Source organism: Schistocerca piceifrons, chromosome 2, assembly GCF_021461385.2.
Source record: "Schistocerca piceifrons isolate TAMUIC-IGC-003096 chromosome 2, iqSchPice1.1, whole genome shotgun sequence".
Taxonomy (NCBI): domain Eukaryota; kingdom Metazoa; phylum Arthropoda; class Insecta; order Orthoptera; family Acrididae; genus Schistocerca; species Schistocerca piceifrons.
Window position 1 is genome coordinate 741,142,414 of NC_060139.1, and position 13,918 is coordinate 741,156,331.

A 13,918-nucleotide genomic window follows, 5' to 3' on the forward strand; every position below is an offset into this window, starting at 1 on the left:
AGTCTTGCACAGCAATGAGCGGCCGGCGAGACCACATTCATCTGCACATCATGGTTATTTCTGGGAGCTTCACATATCATATGGAAATGCTTACGATGTCATTCATGGATCCATACCATAGGGTACCAGAAGGTTTCATGTCGTTGGGTGCCTAAGCAATTGGAAGACATGATTAAAGGCAAGCAAATGATGCCTTCACTGAATCATCTGGAACGATACTCCAAGGATGGTGAAGGTTTTACTGGACAGCACTGTTACTGGCGATGAAACATGGATACTGCATTTCGCACTGGAATCCAAGCAGCAGAGCATGGTGTGGAAACATTCACGTTTGCCTGTGACAAAAAAATTCTGTTTAGTGCCATCTGTTGGAAAGTGATGTTAATGGCCTTCTAGGATAGCTGCTCCTGCTGGATTTCAAGGCACAAGATACAGTCATCAATTCCGACAGTTATTGTTCCCCACTGTCTTGTCTGAGGGGTGCCATCAGGCGAATGCGCTAAGGGATTCTTGGTGTGAACAACATGATTCTACTCCATGACAACGTGAGATCACATTTAGCAATCAGAACTGCCAAATAGCTCTGGGCACTTCAGTGGGAGATTGTGGACCACTCGCCATACAGTCCAGACCTCGCCCCTAGTTACTTCACACTTTTGGACCGCTGTATAAGTTACCTGCAGGACAGTGATTCACAAGTAACGATGAAGCCAAGACAGCAGTCCGACGGTGGTTCCATAGCCAGCTGGATGAACTCTACCTCAGGGGCATCTCAAATTTAGTGCTGTGAAAGGGCAAATGTGTGAACCAATGTCAGGACTATGTGGAAAAATTGTGTAAGGTACGTAGAGTAGGATGTATATTTATCATTACCTGAATGCGCCTTAAATTGGCTAATAAAGATAGAGGCAAAGACTTTCTGATTTGTCCTTGCAGTACAGGATCTCTGCATGTTTTTGCCAGTAAATATAGTTCCCTTTTCCTTTAACTCGTAGAACAGTTAAAACTTTTTGATCGTTGCCTGGATGCAGACATAACAGGTATTGAAATAAGTGGTAGCAGCATTGTAAACATTCAAAAAATTAAGTAGAGGACAGGTTTCTGAACCTGATGGGTTATCTATTATTCTTCGTTGAATATGAGGAAGAATAGTACACCTCGTAGACTGACCCAAAACTTCAGCTTGTCATGAGCAGTTTTTCCTTCCTTCTAATTTCTGCAGATACTCTCACACGAAGCCAAGTAACTAGCACCTCCAACAGAAGGGATCTAGAGGGAAGTCTGGCTTCTCAACAGCTGCAGTGTTGTTGCCATGAAGCAAATCCTAGAAAGAGAGGGAACTAATTAAAATAGATTTGTTGAGTCAGTTTGAGATCACCACAGAAATACATAACATACTGCAGTGGTAGATGGTTTAAGAAAGACAGTAGCATCGCAGAGAACCCATTTCCTATTGCAAGTAATGCTCAGATACAGCATTAGTAGTGCCCTGCTTGACACAACCATGTCACTTAAATATCTGGGTGAACTTTGCAAAGTGATATAAATTGGAACGAGCATGTGAGGATTGTGGTAGGAAAGGTGAATTGCCGACTTCAATTTATTGGAAGAGTTCTAGGAAAGTGTGATTCGTCTGTAAAGGAGACTGCTTATAGGATGCTAGTGTAACCTATTCTTGAGTACTGCGTGAGTGTTTGAGATCTGTACCAGGTCGAATTAGAGAGACATCGAAACAATTCAGAAGCAGGCTGCTAGATTTGTTACTGGTGGGTTTTAACAACATGCAAGTGTTACAGAGATGCTTTGGGAACTGAGATGTGAAGCCCTGGAGGGAAGATGACATTCTTTGCAAGGAACGCTGTTTAGAGAACTGGCATTCGAAGCACTGCTGAATGATTGTGTTGCCTCCAACATACATTGTTCTCCAGTGCTACAAAGATAAGATACAAAAAATTAGGGCTTTTATAGGTGCTTAGTTTCTCATTTTTCCTTTGTTCTGTTTGTGGGTGGAACAGGAAAGGAAATTAATAGCAACGGTACGGGGTGCCCTCCACCATAAGTCATAAGTTGGATTACGGAGTATCAACGTAGATGTAAAATCTTATTTCTTTTTACATCATCTCCTGTAATGGCCATGAGGGGAGTATTAGAGAAATTAGTACTCACAGAGAGGGTATCATATTCTTCCCATGTTCCTTAAACACGGTAAGGGAAATGAAGTTCTTAAGTTTCCTACAAGAAAAAGGATTTTATTACATTGTGCTCTCTATGCTATATATTCCATAGTAGCTTGTGGTATTCCACATTTGTCTAGAATGCTTTAAAATATTTCTGGTGCATCTGCAGTTTCTGGCTTAGGTATTTCGTAAGTTCATGGTAACTTATATGTGGCTGTCCATGATGGCCTATTTTTCTCCCATATGCTCTTGCATCCATATCACCGAATTTATTGTACCCTTCTCAATTCCCAGTGATTAATTTTGGCTGTTAAAACTTTTGTTTCTGGAATAGGATATCAGCTGATCCCTCACAACTGTCTCTCATTTAGTGTACTCCAGAATTCAAAATGGTCCTGCATTCTGATATTATTGCCCACCTCCTCACGGTGTCCTCTGTAATTATGGTACAGCAAGAATTACAAATCAAAACTTGAAGATATTCTGTATCAAATGATCTATAAATGTCTAAGGTGTGTGTTGTAGGTGTCGCATAATAATAATAACAATCTTAAAGTGCAGGTGCACTGACATGTGTTTTTTTATGGATTTGGAAAAATTGTCTCATAACATGTAATATTATTTCTAAATGCTCTGAATAATATTGTTTAGTACATATAACATAGACATTATATCTGCCACGCTTTTACAGCATTTTATAACAACACTGTATGTTGACATTTGTATGGGTTGTTGAATCCTCAATTACTGGTTTTTTGTTGTAACTTACACACAGGAACAGTTGAATATAATTCGACAGCGATTGTGTGAAGCAGAATCACTCTCCAAAGAAAAGGAAGCTGTCTTGCAGGATGCAAAGAGGTATGCAGAAAATCTGAGAGAGGAATTAGAAGCTCAACAGTTGGAGTTAGCTGCTACTGCAGCTGAAAAACAGAAGATTGAGGCTAACAGTCACAAGCAGCAGACTGTGCTTATTGAGAAGGTTAGTACAGTTGTCAGCAACTAGAATCTAATTAACATTACTGGGTTTGTTGTTACTGGCATGGAGCTTCGCAGTATTGGCAAAATAGCTACCATCTGGTGCTTGCTTAAGCCTAGTCAAACAGGGAGTAGGCTGTAAGCATTGACTGCACACATTATTGCATACTGTGCCTAGAAATAGTGAAACAGAACACAGCAGAGGCTCGATAATACATTATGTGCGCTCATCACACTTTTCAAACCGTGCAAGTGAACAGATGCTTTGCTGCAGCATCTAGGCAACAGAAGGCAGTTGATGGGTGACATTGAAAACTGTGATTGGAGAAACTCACTTATGACATGGAATGTCAACTGACAAATAATTTTAATCAAAGAGTAGCAATATACTAAAACACATGGTAATAACATCTTCAAGTCTCATTCATATTTGTGGCACTTGTTTTTTAGAATGAGATTTTCACTCTGCAGCGGAGTGTGCGCTGATATGAAACTTCCTGGCAGATTAAAACTGTGTGCCCGACCGAGACTCGAACTTGGGACATTTGCCTTTCGCGGGCAAGTGCTCTACCATCTGAGCTACCGAAGCACAACTCGCGCCCGGTACTCACAGCTTTACTTCTGCCAGTATCTCGTCTCCTACCTTCCAAACTTTACAGAAGGTCGCAGGAGAGCTTCTATAAAGTTTGGAAGATAGGAGACGAGATACTGGCAGAAGTAAAGCTGTGAGTACCAGGCGTGAGTCGTGCTTCAGTAGCTCAGATGGTAGAGCACTTGCCCGCGAAAGGCAAAGGTCCCAAGTTCGAGTCTCGATCGGGCACACAGTTTTCATCTGCCAGGAAGTTTCACTTCGTTTTTAATTTTATTCCTGTCAGTCTTGGCTGTGAATCAGAGTACGCGTTTTTAAATTATATTTTAGCATTTTTCATGCCAAAGATTATTCTATCTCTGACTTTTTTTTTCCCTCTCTTGAAGGTTTCTGTATTAGAAGAACAACTAGAAAAATTGCAGCATGAAAGAGACAAATTTTCCACAGAATTAGCAGAGGTGCATAGTGAGTTTGAAAGTTACAAAATTCGTGCTGCAAGTGTACTGAGGCAGAAGGCTCGCCCTGAAGAAACTGCTCCAGTCGCAGAAGATGGAGCCCAGCAGGAAATTGCACAACTTCGAAAAACAAATGATATGCTTCGAGGAAAACTCGAAGAAATGAGGTAAGATATCATCGAAGATGCTGAAGTAATTTTATTCTTAAAGTAGTTTTTAACTATGTGTTCTTCTTTGTTAACCATAAGACTGCAAAGGAAGCTGGTACATAAACATACTGGCACATTTGGAAATTTGGAAATTCTTTTGCTTGCCTTTTCAGCTACTTTTTTCTGCTTCCTTGAAATTAATTATGAAAAGGAATGCAGTATTATAGTATTAAACTACGTTTTGTTTAATTTATTATTGTTTTTTGTTTTTTTTTTATTATTAGCAAGAAATAACCCAGAGACTACAGTTTACATCAGTGTTGGATGAAATTGTTTTAACTCTATAGTGCAGTGCAGACTTTAATGGCAGTCAGTAAAGGTGTCTACTAAAAGAACTGAACCCACAGACCAGCAAAAGAGGCTGCAAATATTTACATTCTGAGGAGAGAGAGACTGGGTGTGTTGGTGGAATGAGAGCTGTGTAGTGCTGGAATGGGAATAGGGAAGGAGCTGGATGGGTGAGGAGAATGTCTAATGAAGATTGAGGCCAGGAGGGTTATGGGAATGTAGCGTATATTACAGGGAGTGTTCCAACCAGTGCAATTCAGAAGAGCTGGTGGTGGTGGCAAGGATCCACATGGCTGTGGAGCAGTCATTGAAATGAAGGACATAGTGTTGGGCAGTGTGCTGAACAACAGGATGATCCACTTGTTTCTTGGCCACAGTTTATCAGTGGCCACTCATGTGGCCAGGCAGCTTGTTGGTTGTTATGCCCGCAGTGGTTGCAGCATAGCTTGTAGATCACATGACTGTTTTCACAGGTATCCCTGTCTTCACAGGTAGCCCTGTCTTCGATGGGATAAGTGATGTTTGTGACCAGACTGGAGTAGGTGGTGGCAGTGGTGGTGGTGGTGGTGGTGGTGGGAGGGTGTATGGGACGGGGATATGAGCCATGAGGTAAGGGGTTGGGAGCAGGGATTGTGTAGGAATGGATGAGTATATTGTGTAGGTTCGGTGGATGGTGAAATACCACTGTGGGAGGGGCGGGAATGATAATGGATAGGACAGTTCTCATTTCATGGCACGACTAGAGATAGTCGAAACCCTGGCAGAGAATGTGATTCAGTTGCTCCAGTCCTGGGTGGTACTGAGTTGTGAAGGGAATGCTCCTCTGTGGCTGGACAGTGCGACTTTGGGAGGTGGTGGGAGACTGGAAAGATAAGGCACAGGAGGTTTTGCTTTTGAACAGGGTTCTGGGGACAATTACAGTCTGTGAAGGCTTCAGTGAGAGAGGGACCTCTCGTCACTGCAGATGTGATGACTATGGGTAGCCAGCCTGAAGTGGAGGTATTGGCTGGTGGTTAGTAGGTTTGATATGGACAGAGGTACTGATGTAGCCATCTATGATGTGGAGGTCAAGTGCACCTAGCTGCCCTACCCTCTCTCCACTCCCCAGCAGCTTTTCACTGTCCCCCACCCCAACCCTGCTATCCCACCCCAGCCTTCTCCTTACCCCACACCCACCCCCACCCAGTTGCCACTCCCATCATGCACTGTTGCTGCTGCTCGCAGTGTGGCTTCAGCTGCCACCAGAGACTGCAGTAGTGTGTGTGTGTGTGTGTGTGTGTGTGTGTGTGTGTGTGTGTGTGTATTTTTGACAGAGGCCTTGTTGACCGAAAGCTTATTTGTGACAGTCTTTTTATTGTGCTTATCTGCAACTCAGCATCTCTGCTATATGTTGAGTAATAACTTCCCTTTTCATAATACTGTTACATTCTGTCTGGATTTTCCATTGTTTAATTTATCTAATGTAGTCAGGTGATTTAATTTGCCAATGTAATGGTGATGTGTTTTTGAACAATTTTTTTCACTTTATGGTGCTGTTGATATCAACTGATATAAACTTTACTGTGTATGATCATGTAATTTGGCAAATTAGTTGGCAACACATCTATATGAAATTAAGATGAGACTACCATACAAACACCAGCTAAATTTGCATTTGGCTTTACTATTGTCTTTATAATGTAATGTGTCACCTAGCTGTTGTCAGCAGATTGTGTAATAAATTACATTTTTCTCATTGTTAAAATTGCTCTATTGTCAACAACATGGGAATGTATAGAATTGCAACAGTTGTCTGCATAACTAGCCTATATAGCGTTCATATGATGTGTATACTATGAAAGGCTGAGTGGATCAGTAAATGGACTCAAGCATTGATTGATGGATTAAATAGCAAAGAACTAACACACACACACACACACACACACACACACACACACACACATTCTGCTCACATTTACAAACCTAAGAACTAATACAGAAGAACTACTTCAGCCCTGTATATGGAAGTCAGAATAGATCCTGTGGAGTCAATACGAGATGCACCAAATGTGCAGCAGCCAGAGCATTGTTCCTGGTTTCGTGTTATGTAAGCATAACCTAGCCTTGAACTTCATTCCCAATACTTCTATATACCTTTGGTAGAGCTAAGTTCATGCATAGATGTCACTAGAGATTTTGACCAATATGAGATCATGTTGGAGGAATTGGCTGCTTTTCGCAAACAGCTGAAAGCTGTGCTGGCAACTATCAGTCAGCTTCATTTGGCCATTGCAAAGTACAACACTTATGAAGTGGCAGGGTGACCTGCCAAAGCACCACAAAACTTGCACAGTTCCCCTGTTATTGTTGTGATCCACAGAGAACCTCGCTCTGGCAGCAAGTGGTCACCACTAGTGGGTTGTGCGTGGATTGGAACTGTTTTGCAGGGAAGGTTTTATGTGGCTAATCCAGTGTATCTAATGAATAGGTTTGAGCCATTGCCTACTTCTGAAACAAGGCATTGCTTGAACAGTGATCTCTCCTCTGTCAAGGTCACAGAACCCACATGTGGAAAAGAAGTGGCTGTTAGTTGTGGGCAGTTCCAGAAGTAGTTTGTGGTGGCCCCTCTTTAAAAAAGTTGTGTCACAGAACCAAATTTGCACCAAAGTTGCTATGGTTTCCTTTCAACTGTTGCTTTGGGAAATATTTGGTCTGTGAATAGAAGCAAAAAGAATTTCTAACCCAGATGTTGAAGACAACCATTCAGGTGATGGAGAATTGAAGCTACTATTTGAAATTAAGGTTGATACAGTCTCTTAACTTTACATCCATGTGACATTTTCCTGCAGTATTTCCTAAAGAACTGTTGGTGTTTCTGCACTTGAATCCAGTGTATCCTGCTAAATATTATAAGTGTCCTGAGTTGTGTGCACAGAGCATCTCACATCATCAGGTAATGCATTGGCATTTTTCACGTTAGTGGAAAGTCCAAAAAATTAATTTATTAATACAAGGAATTTTGCCTGAAATGGGAAGAGACTGTTTCTTTTCCTACATGTACATTTGAACAAATTTCCAAATAGTTTTCTTGACTTATGAGATTGAAATTGTAACCATTGTAGCTCTCTCATCGTAGAGCTACTTCGAGTTAATCTAAAATGTCATTCTACTTCAAAAAGTATTCTTTCATTCAGAATATTTTCTCAGAATACATTTTTCGATATGAATAATCACTATGCAACCGTCATGACATCCATGTTCGCTGACAGTTGGGTAAGCTTCTGATAAGCAGGGCGTCTTTGAATGTTTACCCTGGTTTAAAGTGGTCACTAATCTATAATTAATACTGACACAGACACAGTACTTCCCACATGTTTCGTAGCATTTGAGAGGTTACAGTTTCTTCTACATTTTGATTGATTTGTATATAAAATGTGAGCATATCATTACAGGTGGGGCATACGTCTCGGTATCATCGCCGAAAGGAAAAAAAATGTAGTGGGATATCATCACATGATCTTGGTGGCCGTGGGATTGGGTCATCCCTTCCAATCCACTGATATGGAAATTCTTCATGTAATGACTCCCAAATGCACGTTTTCCAGTGAGATGGTGCTCCATGTAGTTCAAACATAACATTGGATCTCCAGTAACTGGAGCTGACATGATGCATGTCTTACCGATTTGGATGGTGATCATGTAAAGGTCGTTCAGGTGTTTTTGACAAGTCCGTACAGATGTTGAAAATCACCTATAGCTTTTCTTCTTTTTAACTGTCCCTGTACTTTAAAAAAAATATTGAGTCTATTTCTCATAAGTTGTTCTGAACCTTCAGTGCACTATGGTTTGAGACTTCACCTCAGACAACCACACAACACATTTTGCTTTTACCTGAACTGATGCACCATTTTATATTTTAATTGATAGTGGGACTCCAAGTGCCAAGTTCAGGAACTGAAGCATACAATCATGGCAACTTAATGAGTTTGTCAACACACTAAAAACCACTATATCATAGACATGTGGCATTAATGTATAGTAGAATCAGGATAAGCATTCTGGAACACCCTGTATTACGTGATCAATGGATAAACTTTCTGGTGCTGAATATGATTTCCAATTACTGTGGTTGTAAATATGATGCTATGAGACAAAACGATTTCTTCATGTAGAAAATGATCCTTTCTTTTAATTTTTCTAGTGTTTGAGATGTAGATACACTGGCCAAAACAATTAGGGGATCGGTTGAAATATCTAGGTTCTGAAGTATTGTCATCCGCAGAATGAACTAAATTGTTCAACATCTTTCTGTAGTTTCTATGGAGTGGAGATAGCAACCTTACGGTCACTGAGATAGTGGTAATAATGGGAAGTTGCTACAGAGGGGTTGGTGTTGACTTGTGTTTACTCTACCAAATAAATTACACAAGCAGTTGGGTTCAGGTAGTGTAGTGAGCAGGTAGTGCAATGCAACAACAACGTGACTTAACCCGAAGCTATGGTATGGAGAGCCGTAGGACGGTTGGAAGCGGGACAGGCACAGAGAGAGATGGCTGCAGCTGTTGGAATATCCCAAAGTGTAATTTCCAGGACCTGGACATGATTTCAGACAATTGGAACCGTTAGTAGAAGGCAAGGTTAAGGCCGTCCACAGGTAACATCAGCAAGAGATGATCATTATCTCCGGCTAACAGCCCGTCAAGACAGGAGTTTGAATGCAACTCAGCAGCAACACACCCTCCAGGCAGCAACAAGATGTGCAATATCAACACAAAAAGTCCAAAATCACCTTTGAGAATGTGGCTTCTACACTCGGAGCCTATGGTGTGTGTCCCATTAAAACCACGACACCGTTTAGCCCACAGAAACTGTGCGGCGGAACATCAGTATTGGAGTTGTAACGAATGGTGCCGGGTGTTGTTCACAGATGAGTCAAGATTTTGTGTTCAGCAGGACAATTGTCATTCCCTCATCTGGAGAGAATATGGAACTTGGAACAATCTTGCTTATTTGCAGGAAACATCACCATATCATGGTGGTGGACGAATGGTGCGAGCAGGAGCCACTATTGGTGGATATACAGACCTCTGTGCCATTCAGAATGGCGCTTTGACTGCTCAGAGGTACAGAGATGAGTTCCTTTGACCTTTTGTTGTGCCCTTTGCTGGTGCCATAGGAGATGGGTTCCTTCTGGTGGACGATGATTCTCGTCCCAACAGAGCTGCACTGGAGGACAACATGCTTGAAGCTGAGGAAATTGAACAAATGGAGTGGCCAGCTTATTCACCGGACTTATACCCGATCAAGCATGTTTGGGATGCACTTGGCAGAGCATTGCTGCCAGACCAGCACCTCCCACAACGGTCACAGAGATGGATGTTGCGCTCACGGAAGAATGGCCAAATATCCCTCAAGAGCTGATTGATAACTTCATACTGTCTATGCCACGCTGGTGTGCAGCTGTACGTGTAATGGATCTGGGAGATGTGTTATTTTCTACCGGATTTGTCGATAACCCCCCCCTCCCATGAACCATGGACCTTGCCGTTGGTGGGGAGGCTTGCGTGCCTCAGCGATACAGATAGCCGTACCGTAGGTGCAACCAGCACGGAGGGGTATCTGTTGAGAGGCCAGACAAACGTGTGGTTCCTGAAGAGGGGCAGCAGCCTTTTCAGTAGTTGCAAGGGCAACAGTCTGGATGATTGACTGATCTGGCCTTGTAACACTAACCAAAACGGCCTTGCTGTGCTGGTACTGCGAACGGCTGAAAGCAAGGGGAAACTACAGCCGTAATTTTTCCCGAGGGTATGCAGCATTACTGTATGATTAAATGATAATGGCGTCCTCTTGGGTAAAATATTCCGGAGGTAAAATAGTCCCCCATTCGGATCTCCGGGTGGGGACTACTCAAGAGGATGTCGTTATCAGGAGAAAGAAAACTGGCATTCTACGGATCGGAGCGTGGAATGTCAGATCCCTTAATCGAGCAGGTAGGTTAGAAAATTTAAAAAGGGAAATGGATAGGTTAAAGCTAGATATAGTGGGAATTAGTGAAGTTCGGTGGCAGGAGGAACAAGACTTCTGGTCAGGTGACTACAAGGTTATAAACACAAAATCAAATAGGGGTAAAGCAGGAGTAGGTTTAGTAATGAATAGGAAAATAGATATGCGGGTAAGCTACTACAAACAGCATAGTGAACGCATTATTGTGGCCAAGATAGATACGAAGCCCACACCTACTACAGTAGTACAAGTTTATATGCCAACTAGCTCTGCACATGACGAAGAAATTGAAGAAATGTATGATGAAATAAAAGAAATTATTCAGATAGTGAAGGGAGACGAAAATTTAATAGTCATGGGTGACTGGAATTCGAGTGTAGGAAAAGGGAGAGAAGGAAACTTAGTAGGTGAATATGGATTGGGGCTAAGAAATGAAAGAGGAAGCCGCCTGGTAGAATTTTGCACAGAGCACAACATAATCATAGCTAATACTTGGTTTAAGAATCATGAAAGAAGGTTGTATGCATGGAAGAACCCTGGAGATACTAAAAGGTATCAGATAGATTATATAATGGTAAGACAGAGATTTAGGAACCAGGTTTTAAATTGTAAGACATTTCCAGGGGCAGATGTGGACTCTGACCACAATCTATTGGTTATGACCTGTAGATTAAAACTGAAGAAACTGCAAAAAGGTGGGAATTTAAGGAGATGGGACCTGGATAAACTGAAAGAACCAGAGGTTGTACAGAATTTCAGGGAGAGCATAAGGGAACTATTGACAGGAATGGGGGAAAGAAATACAGTAGAAGAAGAATGGGTAGCTCTGAGGGATGAAGTAGTGAAGGCAGCAGAGGATCAAGTAGGTAAAAAGACGAGGGCTTGTAGAAATCCTTGGGTAACAGAAGAAATATTGAATTTAATTGATGAAAGGAGAAAATATAAAAATGCAGTAAATGAAGCAGGCAAAAAGGAATACAAACGTCTCAAAAATGAGATCGACAGGAAGTGCAAAATGGCTAAGCAGGGATGGCTAGAGGACAAATGTAAGGATGTAGAGTCTTATCTCACTAGGGGTAAGATAGATACTGCCTACAGGAAAATAAAAGATACCTTTGGAGAAAAGAGAGCCACTTGTATGAATATCAAGAGCTCAGATGGAAACCCAGTTCCAAGCAAAGAAGGGAAAGCAGAAAGGTGGAAGGAGTATACAGAGGGTCTATACAAGGGCGATGTACTTGAGGACAATATTATGGAAATGGAAGAGGATGTAGATGAAGATGAAATGGGAGATACAATACTGTGTGAAGAGTTTGACAGAGCACTGAAAGACCTGAGTCGAAACAAGGCCCCTGGAGTATACAACATTCCATTGGAACTACTGATGGCCCTGGGAGAGCCAGTCCTGACAAAACTCTACCATCTGTTGAGCAAGATGTATGAAACAGGCGAAATATCCTCAGACTTCAAGAAGAATATAATAATTCCAATCCCAAAGAAAGCAAGTGTTGACAGATGTGAAAATTACCGAACTATCAGTTTAATAAGTCACAGCTGCAAAATACTAACACAAATTCTTTACAGACGAATGGAAAAGCTAGTAGAAGCCAACCTCGGGGAAGATCAGTTTGGATTCTGTAGAAACACTGGAACACGTGAGGCAATACTGACCTTACGACTTGTCTTAGAAGAAACATTAAGGAAAGGCAAACCTACGTTTCTAGCATTTGTAGACTTAGAAAAAGCTTTTGACAATGTTGACTGGAATACTCTCTTTCAAATTCTAAAGGTGGCAGGGGTAAAATACAGGGAGCGAAAGGCTATTTACAATTTGTACAGAAACCAGATGGCAGTCATAAGAGTCGAGGGACATGAAAGGGAAGCAGTGGTTGGGAAGGGAGTAAGACAGGGTTGTAGCCTCTCCCCGATGTTGTTCAATCTGTATATTGAGCAAGCAGTAAAGGAAACAAAAGAAAAATTCGGAGTAGGTATTAAAATCCATGGAGAAGAAATAAAAACTTTGAGGTTCGCCGATGACATTGTAATTCTGTCAGAGACGGCAAAGGACTTGGAAGAACAGTTGAATGGAATGGACAGTGTCTTGAAAGGAGGATATAAGATGAACATCAACAAAAGCAAAACGAGGATAATGGAATGTAGTCGAATTAAGTCGGGTGATGCTGAGGGAATTAGATTAGGAAATGAGACACTTAAAGTAGTAAAGGAGTTTTGCTATTTGGGGAGCAAAATAACTGATGGTCGAAGTAGAGAGGATATAATATGTAGACTGGCAATGGCAAAGAAAGCGTTTGTGAAGAAGAGAAATTTGTTAACATCGAGTATAGATTTAAGTGTCAGGAAGTCATTTCTGAAAGTATTTGTATGGAGTGTAGCCATGTATGGAAGTGAAACATGGACGATAAATAGTTTGGACAAGAAGAGAATAGAAGCTTTCGATATGTGGTGCTACAGAAGAATGCTGAAGATTAGATGGGTAGATCACATGACTAATGAGGAAGTAATGAATAGGATTGGGGAGAAGAGAAGTTTGTGGCACAACTTGTCCAGAAGAAGGGATCGGTTGGTAGGAAATGTTCCGAGGCATCAAGGGATCACCAATTTAGTATTGGAGGGCAGCGTGGAGGGTACAAATCATAGAGGGAGACCAAGAGATGAATACACTAAGCAGATTCAGAAGGATGTAGGTTGCAGTAGGTACTGGGAGATGAAGAAGCTTGCACAGGATAGAGTAGCATGGAGAGCTGCATCAAACCAGTCTCAGGACTGAAGACCACAACAACAACAACAACAACAACATTGTCGATACCAAATCTAATGAGGGAGGTTGTAAATGTTTTCTTATATTTTTGTCAGAATATTTTTTTTGTGAATTGTAATTTGCCTTATTTTATGCTAATAATTTGCTTATATGTTCGAGAGTGATAGCATAGTGATTAATATTAGTAGATGTGATGAATAATCTCAAAGAGACTGGTTACAAGTGGAAGCTTATGTGTTGTGTGAAATGTCTTTGATGCTGGAGTCGTCCTTGACCGTAGTCAGTCGGCAATGAACACTAGGTGTGTGACAGTGGAACAATGTACAGGTCCCCGTTATAGTAATTTGCAAGTGACCAGCAAAAATGAGTTATTCTACTACTTTTTTATATAAATATTAAGAAGGAAGCACATCCGGAAAAATGGTATTTGAAGCACCAAAAATGAGGCAAACACATAGAAC

At 41.4% G+C, this 13,918-nt stretch overlaps 1 protein-coding gene across 1 annotated transcript in view; it reads left to right on the plus strand.

Moving 5' to 3' along the window:
• Positions 1 to 13,918, plus strand: part of LOC124776229 (GRIP and coiled-coil domain-containing protein 2-like) — a 282,612-nt gene that overhangs the window by 189,664 nt on the left and 79,030 nt on the right. Inside the window, exons 14-15 of the mRNA XM_047251088.1 lie at positions 2,953 to 3,159; positions 4,131 to 4,366. Coding sequence (XP_047107044.1) covers positions 2,953 to 3,159; positions 4,131 to 4,366 — 443 coding nt within the window. The remainder of the gene's footprint in view (positions 1 to 2,952; positions 3,160 to 4,130; positions 4,367 to 13,918) is intronic.